At 45.4% G+C, this 16,091-nt stretch overlaps 1 protein-coding gene across 1 annotated transcript in view; it reads right to left on the bottom strand.

Moving 5' to 3' along the window:
• lrrk1 (leucine-rich repeat kinase 1) overlaps positions 1–16,091 on the bottom strand; it is a 281,804-nt gene that overhangs the window by 40,472 nt on the left and 225,241 nt on the right. The window contains 2 exon segments of the mRNA XM_084308234.1: positions 1,640–1,791; positions 4,587–4,781. Coding sequence (XP_084164360.1) covers positions 1,640–1,791; positions 4,587–4,781 — 347 coding nt within the window.

Raw genomic sequence — 16,091 nt, 5'->3', positions numbered from 1 at the left:
CGCAGGGTTAATGTCGCCATGCTGAGTCCTCTGGCTGGTCTGGCCAGACTTTTACTGTGGAGTAGTACTGTATACTACTTGTATTATTTACTTGCACTACTTGCACATTACTTTATTCCATTTACAATCCAAGCGAATATCCTACTTTTCACTCCGCACCACTTATCAAAACACACACTAGTCACCTTGATGGAAATTAAATGGTTTATCATCTAAAAAGTGATAAAGGTTCATACAGTTTTTCAATCTATAAGCAGCTATGAAGACACATTAAATATTCATAGGTTAATAAAATGAAATGTTCAATCTCAAAGCAGCTTATACACATTAAGTCTCACACACACACACACACACACACACACACACACACACACACACACACACACACACACACACACACACACACACACACACACACACACACACACACACACACACACACACACACACACACACACACACACACACACACACACACACACACACACACACACACACACACACACACACACGATATTTCAGGAGGGGTTCAGAAGGATGAACTCCTCATCCTCCCAGTTAATGAGCTTCAGAACAGGGTGGAGGAAGGTTAAAAGCTGTAAGGGAAGCACAGCATTCCCATTAAGACCTAATTGCACACAGCGGATTTAAAAGAGTTCCAACAGCTGCTTCTGGCCAGGGCCTTCAGCAGGGAGGGGGTCAGGGGTCAGACCCGTTAGTTATGTACGCTTTCAGACATACAGGTGAAGAAGTCATGACCGAAACAGCAATATCTTTCTCAGTTTTGATGGTATAATGGCATTTGGCGGTATTTAGGTTTTCCAGTACAAATTGCAATGTGAAACGATTTAAAAAAAAATTCTTTACGTCATTATCTTGTAAAACAATTGTCATGGTGTTATACTATTCATAACGGTCTATTTTCTTTAACTTTTTTTCCCAATACTGCCGCAAGGAACACATTTATTTTTACAATACTGTATGTATATATCATGGACGTAAATCCATACCTTTGCATGGATCCATGACGGTATACCTTCATATTTTGCATACCTCCCAGCCCTAGCTGTATAACCGCTCAAATATACTGTATGCTCTAGTCTAGGACATAGCTTTGATTCCATTCACAAAAAGGTTTACTACTGCAAGGAGGCTGGAGTGCTGACTCATCATATGATCCGTTTGGGCATTGCTGCATGGTGCATTCACTTATTCTCTCTTATTCACTTTGCCGTTTAACCTGAAGTCGTGCTTTGCAACTGTTTGGAATAGGACCAGCACTTGGTAGGTGATTGCATCTAAACCATGACCGTAGCTGCCAGTAGTTCTTCAAAGGACGCCGATTCGTCCAAACCACCACCAACTTGAAGCCTGACAAGACTCTGGTTTCATTGTACTTAGGTTGTACTTTAGTTTGTATATTGGTATAGTGTTGGGACTTTATTCCTCTTTTATTCCATGTACTTTATACGTGACAAATAAAAACAAACTGGTCACAAACAAAGAAAATAAAGACGGCGGCAATGTTGAACACTTTCTTTTGTCCACTGCCCCTCGGAGCATTCTGCTTTTAGTTTCACTGTGTCTGGAAACGTGCACGCGCACACGCACACACACACACGCACACGCACACACACACCTGTCATCGTTGTCTCCGTCCCAGAAGACGGCACTGAATCCCTGCCGCGAGGAGAGGAAGAGCTGGGAGTGTGTGTCGCAGGACAGCAGGTACCTCAGACAGGGGAAGCTGGGCTCCTGCATCCGTCTCACACACTGCATGGCCAGGGGTCTCTGGGGAGACACACACACACACGCGCACACACACACACACACACGCACACACACACACACGCACACACACACGCGCACACACACGCACAAAATTCAGGTTTAACACAAAGATCGTTTTCCCAGGATGTAATATTTCCCTTATCACTAAGTAAGCCTGGTCATTGAAGAGAGGACAGTTAGTGGACATCCTGATACAGATACATGGTATTGGACGGACGCGCTAAGTTGTGGCTAGCAAACAGGCTACATGGACGGACAGACACGCTAAGTTGTGGCTAGCAAACAGGCTACATGGACGGACAGACACGCTAAGTTGTGGCTAGCAAACAGGCTACATGGACGGAGAGATACGCTAAGTTGTGGCTAGCAAACAGGCTACATGGACGGAGAGACATGCTAAGTTGTGGCTAGCAAACACACACACACGCGCACACACACACGCACAAAATTCAGGTTTAACACAAAGATCGTTTTCCCAGGATGTAATATTTCCCTTATCACTAAGTAAGCCTGGTCATTGAAGAGAGGACAGTTAGTGGACATCCTGATACAGATACATGGTATTGGACGGACACGCTAAGTTGTGGCTAGCAAACAGGCTACATGGACGGACAGACACGCTAAGTTGTGGCTAGCAAACAGGCTACATGGACGGACAGACACGCTAAGTTGTGGCTAGCAAACAGGCTACATGGACGGAGAGATACGCTAAGTTGTGGCTAGCAAACAGGCTACATGGACGGAGAGATACGCTAAGTTGTGGCTAGCAAACAGGCTACATGGACGGAGAGACATGCTAAGTTGTGGCTAGCAAACAGGCTACATGGACGGAGAGACATGCTAAGTTATGGCTAGCAAACAGGCTACATGGACGGAGAGACATGCTAAGTTGTGGCTAGCAAACAGGCTACATGGACGGACAGACACGCTAAGTTGTGGCTAGCAAACAGGCTACATGGACGGACAGACACGCTAAGTTGTGGCTAGCAAACAGGCTACATGGACGGACAGACACGCTAAGTTGTGGCTAGCAAACAGGCTACATGGACGGACAGACACGCTAAGTTGTGGCTAGCAAACAGGCTACATGGACGGACAGACACGCTAAGTTGTGGCTAGCAAACAGGCTACATGGACGGAGAGACATGCTAAGTTATGGCTAGCAAACAGGCTACATGGACGGAGAGACATGCTAAGTTGTGGCTAGCAAACAGGCTACATGGACGGACAGACACGCTATGTTGTGGCTAGCAAACAGGCTACATGGACGGACAGACACGCTAAGTTGTGGCTAGCAAACAGGCTACATGGACGGACAGACACGCTAAGTTGTGGCTAGCAAACAGGCTACATGGACGGACAGACATGCTAAGTTGTGGCTAGGAAACAGGCTACATGGACGGACAGACATGCTAAGTTGTGGCTAGCAAACAGGCTACATGGACGGACAGACACGCTAAGTTGTGGCTAGCAAACAGGCTACATGGACGGACAGACACGCTAAGTTGTGGCTAGCAAACAGGCTACACGGACGGACAGACACGCTAAGTTGTGGCTAGCAAACAGGCTACACGGACGAACAGACACGCTAAGTTGTGGCTAGCAAACAGGCTACATGGACGGACAGACATGCTAAGTTGTGGCTAGCAAACAGGCTACACGGACGAACAGACACGCTAAGTTGTGGCTAGCAAACAGGCTACATGGACGGACAGACACGCTAAGTTGTGGCTAGCAAACAGGCTACATGGACGGACAGACACGCTAAGTTGTGGCTAGCAAACAGGCTACATGGACGGACAGACACGCTAAGTTGTGGCTAGCAAACAGGCTACATGGACGGACAGACACGCTAAGTTGTGGCTAGCAAACAGGCTACATGGACGGACAGACACGCTAAGTTGTGGCTAGCAAACAGGCTACATGGACGGACAGACATGCTAAGTTGTGGCTAGCAAACAGGCTACATGGACGGAGAGACATGCTAAGTTGTGGCTAGCAAACAGGCTACATGGACGGAGAGACATGCTAAGTTGTGGCTAGCAAACAGGCTACATAGACGGAGAGACATGCTAAGTTGTGGCTAGCAAACAGGCTACATGGACGGAGAGACATGCTAAGTTATGGCTAGCAAACAGGCTACATGGACGGAGAGACATGCTAAGTTGTGGCTAGCAAACAGGCTACATGGACGGACAGACACGCTATGTTGTGGCTAGCAAACAGGCTACATGGACGGACAGACACGCTAAGTTGTGGCTAGCAAACAGGCTACATGGACGGACAGACACTCTAAGTTGTGGCTAGCAAACAGGCTACATGGACGGACAGACACGCTAAGTTGTGGCTAGCAAACAGGCTACATGGACGGACAGACACGCTAAGTTGTGGCTAGCAAACAGGCTACATGGACGGACAGACACGCTAAGTTGTGGCTAGCAAACAGGCTACATGGACGGACAGACACGCTAAGTTGTGGCTAGCAAACAGGCTACACGGACGGACAGACACGCTAAGTTGTGGCTAGCAAACAGGCTACACGGACGAACAGACACGCTAAGTTGTGGCTAGCAAACAGGCTACATGGACGGACAGACATGCTAAGTTGTGGCTAGCAAACAGGCTACACGGACGAACAGACACGCTAAGTTGTGGCTAGCAAACAGGCTACATGGACGGACAGACACGCTAAGTTGTGGCTAGCAACAAGGCTACACAGCCAACACGGCCAACAGGGACAACACGGACAACAAACAACAACAACGACTTGTCTCAGCGGGTCAGGTGTGTCTGACCTTCTCAGGCTTGGTGTCCCAGCACTCTGTCAGCAGGCTGTGCAGGCAGCAGAACTGGACCTCCTCCGGGCTGCCCAGCGCCGGCCTGATGCCCCTGGACAGCTTCTTGGCGATCTGGAGCTGGTGGTGGCCCAGCACCGGCCTCCGCCCAGACAGCAGCTCATACAGGACCATGCCGTAGGAGAACATGTCCACCTGATGCAGGAGAGAAGGGGGGGGGGGGGGGTTAGGGAGGAGTGTCCTAAGTGTCCACTCAAGTGGCCACAAGTGTTAAGGGGTTTGAAGGCTAAACCCCTGGTCCTGACAAACCATGTGTCTCTCTCTGGGGGACTCGGGACGCCTTGTGGTGTGGGGTGGGGGTTAGTTATTTTATCGCCCGCTGTGGCACCAGGCCTACCCCTACACCCCTTACCCTAAACCAGGTTAATATCCAATCCCCTTACCTACACCCCTTACCCTAAACCAGGGTCATATCCTAGCCCCTCCCCCTACACCCCTTACCCTAAACCAGGTTAATATCCAATCCCCTTACCTACACCCCTTACCCTAAACCAGGGTCATATCCTAGTCCCTACCCCTACACCCCTTACCCTAAACCAGGTTCATATCCTAGCCCCTCCCCCTACACCCCTTACCCTAAACCAGGGTCATATCCTAGTCCCTACCCCTACACCCCTTACCCTAAACCAGGGTCATATCCTAGTCCCTATCCCTACACCCCTTACACTAAACTTTTTACTTTTAGAAATGTACAGAAACAATGACACTCATAGATATGATGCAAAGTGCCATGTCTGTGAGACACCACTAGGGGCAGAGTGGCAAATCTGCTTGCCCGAGATGGGAAACCCCGGGACCGGAATTTTCTTCTGATGCACAGTCCCACCCAATCCAATCCAATGATGTGCAATACCATCCGGGAGACGATAGGCGGCGGTATTTGCCCTTTTCGAACTCAGACCCATTCCCAATGATAACGTCAGGCTGGATGGATGAAACATTTATGGATATTGCTAATAAAAGAAATAACGATTAAAACCCGAGTTTTCTCTGGTTTTCTCTGGTATTTTTTATTTTTATTTTTTTAATCCTCTCTTTCTCTGATTTGTCTCTGTTTTTCTCCCCGTCCCAATTTAGTCGTTGTGCCAATTCCCCCCCTCCCCTACCTGGTAGTTGTGCGCATGTTCTCCTACCGGTCGGTACAAGGGAACCCTGAAGTCATCCGCTCGCTTCCTCCGACACGCATGGCGACAGCCAGTGACTCTTTTTTCACCTGGCAGCGAGGACTCTCATTGGTGAAGTGTAACGCGTGGGAGGTCACGCTGCCTTTATCAAGTCCTGCCTCCGCTGAGCAGGCGCCCAGACCTGACCTGTAGGCGTCGCTGTCCACAACGCCAGATTCCCACCCATGACTTGCCCTGCCCCTAACCCAGCCAAATGGGTTAGTATAGCGATCAGCCCAAGCCCCAAGCAATGCTGACTCCGGGAGTCGAGACCGCAGCCCCTTGCGCATTGGTGACAAGCGCAATCTCCGCTACGCCACCTGACCGCCCTGGTTCTCGGGTCTTGGCACTCAACGCATGGCGAGTTAAGCCGACTAATGTCGTGGTTGGCACTGAATGGGTTAAGCTTGGATTTAAACGGGAACATAACTAAGGTACTGTATGTAATACATGTCAGCAGCGGTGAGGCCCAGTGAAATGGACAAACAAAAACAATTAAACGATTCAGAAATTGAGATGAAACCTGTTGATTCCTCCGACTGATTCCAATGTACTGTATCTTTTTAATAGACATTTTACAATGCTTCATCAGTACTCTGCCAGGTGCCAGGGGCCCATTCGCTACGTGTGGAAGCCAAGGCAGCTACTGCAAAATTGGTCTCTGCACACAACCGACGATATCATTGAGGTCAAAAATACCCAAACTGAATTCCTTTCTATGAATGGACATGGAGGGAGGCCTGATTTCTTAACCTTTATTTACCCAGGAGAGGTTGACTGGGTACACTGTAATGTCCTGATTCCCACTCATGCAGTTACGCACATTCACTCCTGGGAGCCGGCCAGAATTACAACCACAGTGTTGCACAGTTGGCCACTATGCAGCTCTACGGGGGCGGTTGGGGGTTCAGTGCCTTGCGCAAGAGGACCACGGCTGGGGGGTAGTTGGGTAGTTGACGGGGGGGGGGGGGGGGGGGGTATTTTACTCATTTACTTCTCTCACCCACCACATTTTCTCAGGTCATCCAGGGATTTGAAACGGCGACCTCACCAGTCACAAGCTCTCTAACCTGTAGGCCAGTGGTTCTAACTAGTGGTGCACGATATATCGGCCAATATGGTCATTTTTTTATTTTTATTTTTACACATTGGTATCGGTCCGATATCAAAATAGGGCAGATTTAAATTTTCTTTGTAATTTTTTTTTTTTTTATCTAACATGTTTGGTCTTAAATTGTTTCAAAATATCAGTCATTTCTGAAAATAAATGACAAAGGTAAAAAAAATAAGCGTTTTGGAAAATAGCTCTTTATTTGATTATCATAAAAAAGTGTTTTCTATACAGAGATATCGACATCGGTAAATATCGGTATCGGCCAGGACAGCAATATTAATATCGGTTATCGGTATCGGCCACAATTTTCACACCGGTGCATCACTAGTTCTAACCCGTTTTTGGTTTGTGAGGTCTAACAACGGAGTGGTGCGTCTTTTGTGACTCCCTCAACATAGTAAAGCATAGAAAGAATGCCTATTTATTTCCCCTTTTCAGGCTATTTAAAGTGTTCAACCTGAAGATCGTCCCGTTTGGTGGATTTGGCGACACCTGTGGTGACAGGTGGTAATACCAGTGTATTTTCAAACTGCAGATCCCACTGCTACTCCTCGCCTCGCCTGCCCTGGCTCTTCTCCTGCCCTGGCTCTTCTCCTCTGCATTTGACAGACACCATTAGTGCCATTTCCTTTGTATTTGGCTAGAATGGCTGAACCGGCCCCCACCAATGGAAACGAGTACATAGAGACGTGCTTACAGAACGTCAACACATTCAATGGCCTATGCAACAAAAATGCCAGCGAGATCAAATACAGTATTTTTGAATAGGATTAATGGTTGATTAACAGGCTTTGGACTTCAAATGTTCATTATTTAACAGAAAAAAAGCTTCTGATACCACAGATTATAATTATGATATTTGCCTATCTGGGCGCCCCAATCCCCAGGTTGAGTCCCTGGGCACCCCCATCCCCAGGTTGAGTCCCTGGGCACCCCCATCCCCAGGTTGAGTCCCTGGGCACCCCCATCCCCAGGTTGAGTCCCTGGGCACCCCCAGGGATGGTTGAGTCCCTGGGCACCCCCATCCCCAGGTTGAGAACCACTGATGTAGGCTACAGCTGTACGGCTTCCCAGAGTATTTCAAAATGGTAGTGCAGGGCCAGACACACTGAAGTAGGCATGCGATGACATCACCTGGTACTAGGGGTGTAAAGGTACATGTATCCGTACCGAACCGAACCGCTTCAGTGTGTGTACCGTACCGTACCTGTGTAGTGTACAGAACAAATACAATGGTATGTTAACCACTAACGACCGCCCACCGGGGGCTGTTTTTTTCACAATCTAATATAATTTTTTTTACAAGTCGATTATTCATTTTAATATAGAATATTCGTTGACAGCCCTACAAGTACAATTAGTTACTGCACACTACATCACCCCTGATTGGAACATGGAAAGCCAAACTTTCCCCCATACCGAACCGTGACTTCAAAACCGAGGTACGTACCGAACCGTGGTCTTTGTGTACCGTTACACCCCTACCTGGTAGCTATTCTTCCCAGAGTATTTTAAAATGGTAGTGCAGGGCCAGACACACTGAAGTAGGCATGCGATGACATCACCTGGTAGCTATTCTTCCCAGAGTATTTTAAAATGATAGTGCAGGGCCAGACACACTGAAGTAGGCATGCGATGACATCACCTGGTAGCTATTCCAGATATGCCTGTGAGGCCTGTGGTATGCTGTGTGGAAAAAGTATGGTATATTCATATAAGGCTCCCTCTCCCTCCCTCATTCTCCCCTCTCCTTTACCTCTCACTAAGTTCTTAGTCTACCCCTTTTTCATCAAACCTTTCTTCCATCCCGATCATTCATTCATTGAAACTTTATTCATACTTGATACATTGAGTAGTTCAACTAATTTACAGTGTTGTCAGAACATTGCACATTTCAAAAACTAAAGAAACAGAGTTCGAAACCGACCCATAGACACTAGAATGTATAGTTTATGGGTTTCCTGCAGGGTATTCCTTCCATGAGGTAGGGTCAGAGAAGCAAAAAGCAGATCTACCAAGTTCAGTACAAACTCTAGGCACTCTAAGTGTAAGACAATCACTGGATCAAGTTCAGTACAAACTCTAGGCACTCTAAGTGTAAGACAATCACTGGATCAAGTTCAGTACAAACTCTAGGCACTCTAAGTGTAAGACAATCACTGGATCAAGTTCAGTACAAACTCTAGGCACTCTAAGTGTAAGACAATCACTGGATCAAGTTCAGTACAAACTCTAGGCACTCTAAGTGTAAGACAATCACTGGATCAAGTTCAGTACAAACTCTAGGCACTCTAAGTGTAAGACAATCACTGGATTGTGTACGACAGGGTCCAGTGGTACATTCCAATAAAGAAGTCATATAATTTGGACAGCCTCTAATTATGGCTTCATAAAAAAACAGATTCCAATGCAACTCGCATCTCTCTGCCAGAGAGGACCCCCTGACCTTATTACATAGGATATAATGGGTACCATGAGCACCATAACTATCACTGGTGATAAATCTAACTGAGTACCATAACGATCACTGGTGATACATATAACTGAGTACCATAACGATCACTGGTGATACATATAACTGAGTACCATAACTATCACTGGTGATGAATCTAACTGGGTACCATGAGTACCATAACTATCACTGGTGATAAATCTAACTGGGTACCATGAGTACCATAACTATCACTGGTGATAAATCTAACTGGGTACCATGAGTACCATAACTATCACTGGTGATAAATCTAATTACATGATATAATGGGTACCACTACCATGAGTACCATAACTATCACTGGTGATAAATCTAATGGCTGAATGATAAACGGAGTCTAAGGGCTTAAGAGTGGAAGCCGCTGTATGTCTATAAATCATATACCCGTAATCCAAAACAGATAGGAACACTATTTCAATTTCCGCTAATCATAGGGAAGCTGGCTCAGTTTCTATAGAAAGAAAATAATTTTTCTGTCACAATTTACTGGCGAGAACACCAACCGTTTACAGTATGCAATTCATTGTAAGCTATATTTTGGCTCTGGAAAACAACATACTGTACAATTAGTTTTACTGGCTTTAAGCACCAGTTTAAGACTAATAAGTGCATCTTGGGCATCAAAGAATACTTGTACATGTAATGGCACAGAATCTGCAGAATAGAGAACCGTGTCATCCACGTAAAGATGACTTTGACAGCTGCTCAGAGATGAGACGATATTATTAACTCATTCAGCACCGGGAATTAGTCGGCCCCCGTTCTAGCACTGCCACGCTTTAAAAGATAGGAGTGCGTCACCTTGTTTGTAGAGCTATAACCAGTGTTGCGATGCTCATATCAACACTGGTTGCACGCACGCTAATGACGCCACGTGCACGCACGCTCCCAGGCGAGCGCTCCCGCGCATGCGCATAAATGTCCCCTTGCATAAGGATGGACTAAAAACAGTGCCTAATTGCCTCTACGAATGGAATGTAACACCCGACGACCGGCGCTATTGATATGCAAAGTAGCCAGGTGGGTACTGCGAGTTGGCGCATCAGTCGAGTGCAGCGCATTCCTGTGTGCACATCCGTGCGTGTGCGTGCACGCGCTTCTGCTCACAAAACTTTGGTTGCACGGAGTGCAACCCCGTCCCATGAGGAACGCATCACTGGCTATAACTATATTCTATATTATAGCTATGGATACAATACTATGGCCCATTTGACATCACCTATCTATCGTTCAATATGTGAAAAAGAATAAATGTTTCCATCCATACGTTCCCGTGTTATACCGTGGTGAATATAAGTATAGTTATAGCGTGGTCTGGGGTAATTCCAGAAATGCTGAGTCAATTCTACTATAGACGTTGCCGTTTCTTGCCTGTACACGCTATTATTCCTAAATCAAATCTATATCATAGGTATTATGTTTAATCATGAATGCATGAAAGGGGGGGGAAGGGGGTAGTTTCTGATTACTTGATTGTCAGTAACGGCATTCGTATCATCCTAGAGGCTAATCTTTCCTGTGACAAAATGGCATCCAATGTAATAAAAAAAGTCAATCAACGAACTCGATTCTTGTACCGGATCTCCTCCCTGGTAAACAAGAATACCCTGAAGACTCTGGCAGGAGCACTCATTCAAGGGTACTACGACTATGCTTGCACCTCATGGTACCAAAGCACCTCAAAGGCACTAAAAACCAAATTACAAACATCTCAAAACAAACTAGTCAGACTACTGCTTGACCTGACTCCTAGAACCCACCTCACCCCTGCACACTTTGCCAACCTAGGATGGCTTAGAGTAGACGACAGAGTACAGCAACTTGCAATGGGCCTGGTCTACAAGATACACTATACGACCAAGGTACCCATGTACATGTCAAAATACTTCCCAAAGGTCAGTGAATACCACGATCACAACACCAGAGGGAGCTCCACAAATCATGTAAAACCCAGATTCGGCTCAAACAAGGGACTAAACACGTTTCGCAATTATGCCACAACAATGTGGAACGCCCTACCCAAAGCTGTAAAGGAATGTAAATCACTACCCACCTTCAAAAACACTCTCAAAGAACACCTACGGGAGACTGCAATTCAAAACTGGCCCCTACAAATGTCCTAACCCAGTTGTACAATAAAGACCAAGCATGGCTTTGTCAGTATTCCAATGTACAGCCCCACCCAACCCCACCCCACCTACCCAACCTCCTCCAATGTACAGTTTCCATGTCAAATGTATGTCAGTATTCCAATGTACAGTGTCCCCCCCCCCCTACCCAACCCCCCCCCCCCCCACCTCCAATGTACAGCCCCACCCCACCTACCCAACCTCCCCCAATGCACAGTTTCTATGTCAAATGTATATACTCTTCTTCTGGATTTTTTTAGTATCACAAACAGTACTGTATTTGAAAATCTGGTATGTCATAAATGTATAGATGTAGCAGTACTGTCTATCTGTATGTCATGTGTGTCATATGATGAATTGAAAATGGGGGACCCTGATGGAAACAAGACGAAAGTCTTTCTCAGGTCTGCATCCTCTTAACAATTGTATGTATTGAGCTGTACTGTACTGTACCCATTCTGCAATCTGTTAATAAACTTTTCAATCAATCAATCAAACACTAAAAACGCTGATCAGCTGGATCGGTATAATAACATTGCAGGATCAAGCTAAAATTTACGTCAGATAGTCCTTACCTGTGATCGGGAGTATTCCAAAAATAATATTCCAATTGTTTGATCGCCATCTGGTACATCCAATCACCATTTGGTCCACGGCATAACACTCCACAACATATGGATCGGGGATATTTGACGTGCTTCAATGGAACCGGGTGAACTGCTCGCCTCACCCGACAAGGAAAAGTGAAACCGGAGACATTTGGCCGTTCCACAGGCCAAGATACAAGGTTTACAAAGGGTGCTCAATACCGCCGTCTAGCTGGATGCGGACGGTATTGCACTTTGGCGACCTCAGACTCATTCCCTATGGTAACACCAAGGTCCCTGGATGAATAATGAATACAAATATCGAAAAAAAGGAAAAACGATCAAATAATGTACGTGGTTGGCGTTCAACGGTTGTCGGCGAAACGTGTATATAATAGTTGTTGGCGGGGATTGAGTTAATGTAAAGGGTAAATAACAGAGGGCCCGTGCTTGATCCCTGTGGGACACCTTTTGTAATGGGTAGAAACTCTGATTGGGCATTTCCCGTTTTCACACACTGAAATCTCTCAGATAAATAGCTTTGAAAGCAAATTATTGGTGTGGGCTTAATATAGAATACTTTGTGATAAATGCTTTAAGTTGGTTGTTTACCAATGATTCCAATGGTTATTTGTTCCAAGATTTAAGGTGCAGCTAGTTTGAGGAAAAGGGGATCTGATCTATCCCCTCCAGTTGATTCCCTGGTATCAATGACGTGTAATTCTTCAAGGACAGCATCTACAAATAAGGGTTGGAAATTAAACTGGAAATCATTCCCTATCTGTACATGCTCCCGTGCAATTGTTTTTGAATAGGTGGCCAGCATTTACAAAGTGTTTGTTGAAGGTTTGGTGTATTTATTTCTGTTCAGTTATTACGTGGTCTTCAAATTTAACATAATGTGGGTAAGGAGACGAGACACCTTCCCTCCATTTCTCATTTCCATCATCTCTCCTCCTGAAGGGATATGTATACTTCCTCTAGCTTGTTCTCTCTTCCTCCCCCCAAAAACAACAACAAACAAACAAAAAACACAATGTCCCTTGTTTTTGGAAACTGGCCATTTCAATTCAAAACCCATGTGAGTTAATCTGTTGTGGGGGACATTAATTATATTCAGTTCCCCCCCCCCCCCGGAATTGGACCAAATGTGTGATTGTGCAATACCAAAGCTGTAGGACTTCACAAATCCGCCCCACAAGACATTAAAAAAATAAATAAAAAACAACATTCAACAAAGAGCCTGAGCCCAATTCAGTCGCTGCCGTGCGACAGTTCAATCAATGAAAGACGTCTTCTTTGTGCTGTTGCCGAACAGTCCAACACGATACGTTATTAGCAGTATTCTCTTAGCTACTAGGGATGAGTTAGAATTTCTGAATAGTCGTGCCAGTCTCCACATTCGATTTTCATGTCAGTCGAAAAATATTATAATTATTATTATTATAAATTTTTAAAGTGAAGAAAACCATACTTATTTGTTGTCTTATTTGTATATTGTTGTTATTTTGTATATTGTACAGGACTGTAACATTGTCTTATGGTATAGCATTTAATGTTTCTGTATAGTATTTTATGTTTCTCTTTTATTACTTGTGATTTTATTACTGCACCTTAGGGTTGAGTCCCAAATCTCGTTGTATGCAAATATGACGACAATAAAGTACAATCTAATCTAATCTTATTTAATACATTTTTTATATTTAGAGGCAGCCTAATTTTCATAGCCTAATTGATCTAAAAGATGCACATGCTACTGTTTCTGTTTGTTTATTAAAACCGGTTGATAGGCCAATGCAATGCTGTTATTATTATAGGCTACAATGGTGAACGGTGTCATTTTGAGCCAGCTGAGCCGATCAACATTCTGAAGGATTATCTGAAGTGTCTATTTATGTGCAATACCCTTTGATTTTAATGATACATTCTATTAAAAAGAATAACTGAATTTAACTGAAACTGATTTTTTTTAACTGAATTTAAACTGAAACAGAAAATAACAATTTCGTGTTATTTTTATTCTAATATTCGGTCTTAAGAACAGTAGACTATTCAAATGATTTTGGTCAGTCATGCACATCCCTATTAGCTATATAATGTATCTAGTTGAAAGGAAGATAGATTCCAAATAAGATACAGCCCATAATAATGGCCATCAGAGGATGTCGGAAATGGCATGGCCTTGAAACAACACAGGGGGAAAGAATAAAACGACCCTCTGAAACGTCTACTCCTTTTCATCACACCATTCAGTTCATCCTCCACCTCCTTCCGTCTCGTTTCATCTTTCTCTCTCCGCTGCGTTCTCTCCATCCTTGCCAGCATCTCATAAACCCCTGAACCTCATCAGAAAGTCAAATTAACACTCAGGAGAGGCGGCGGTGTCCTGATTGGCTGCGGCCGGCGTGCTCAGCGGTCTGGGTTGCCGGCGGTCTGACGAGATGGCTTATGGAGGTTCTCTCTCTGCCCTTTGAAAGGAACCCCCCGTAGAGGCAGGGGTCAGAGGAGCGCTGACCCCTCTGTAAACCTCCACGGTCCCCGGGGAGAGGAGGAACCGAGAGGTGGAACTGAGAGGAGGCCTGTAAAAGCCACATCAGACGAACACGTCGCGTAGGACTGCTTTTCTACAGGAAACCGAACAACAGGACTAAGGCTTTACAGTTACTATATACATTGACAAGGCTAAGATAATAGTCAAAGACTCTAGCCTCCCAAACAACTGCCTCTTTGCACCGCTGCAGTCAGGCAAGCGCTATACCGGAGTCTCATGGTCGGTACAGAGAGACTCAGAAGGAGCTTCTATCCCCAGGCCATCAGGAGGCTCAATGATCCTATGTAACACTAACCCATCCATCTACATTCACTGCACACACATGCACACACTCACTTGAAACAGTCACCTTTAACACTCACTTCAGACACTTTAAACACTTAACACTACACCATATTTGATCTATTTATTAATAAAACCTACATTTTTTCATTTGTTTGCATATTGTATATTATTTTGTATAGTATTTGGTCTTTATTCTTTTTACTGTATGAAGCTAAATCTCAGCGGGCTCATACAGAACCAAGCATTTCACTGAAATGTACATGTACCTTATATGTGACAAATAAAACAAAACTTGAAACTTGATTTATAGTACCCGTTGTATGGCACCCACATACCATACAGTACCTCACAGGGTCCACAGTCACTACTCTGACATTTAGGCTCATCAGATATTTCAAATACATAATTCCAATCCACATTAACGGTTGGCAGATATTTACAGATGATTCTACAGGGTCACTGGGGGTGGGGCTTAAAGTGATAATACACCTCCTTCCACCTGCAGAGCAGCGTGTAGAGCATCTAGAAAAGTCAGTTTTAACATTCTCAGAGACCACAGTCTTGAGCGCGCGCGCACGCACGCACACGCACACACACACACACACACACACACACACACACACACACACACACACACACACACACACACACACACACACACACTTCAGGAGGTCGGGGGTCAAGGACTACAGCCCCCTCAGCATCGACGGGGCACCGGTTGAGAGAGTGAACAGTTTCAAGTACCTCGGAGCCCACATATCCGAGGATTTGACATGGACCACACACATTGACAGTGTTGTGAAGAAGGCACGACAACGCCTCTACTTCCTCAGGCGCTTAAGCATGTTCCAAGTCAGTCAGAAGATCCTTAGGAACTTCTACTCATGTACAATAGAGAGCATCCTGACTGGCTACATCACCTCCTGGTTTGGGAATAGCACTGCACAAGACCGTAGCAGACTACAAAGAGTGACACGTTCAGCCGAACGCACAATTGGAGGGGGGCTTCCCACCCTCCAGAACATTTACAACAAGCGGTGCAAGGGGAAGGCTAAGAGAATTATTAAGGACTCGAGCCACCCGAACAACTGCCTCTTTGAACTGCTGCGGTCAGGCAAGCGATAC

This window comes from Notolepis coatsorum (assembly GCF_963971535.1).
Source record: "Notolepis coatsorum genome assembly, chromosome: 2".
NCBI classification, from domain to species: Eukaryota; Metazoa; Chordata; class Actinopteri; order Aulopiformes; family Paralepididae; genus Notolepis; species Notolepis coatsorum.
Note: the sequence above shows the minus strand (reverse complement) of the source record. Positions and strands in the feature narration are given on the sequence as shown.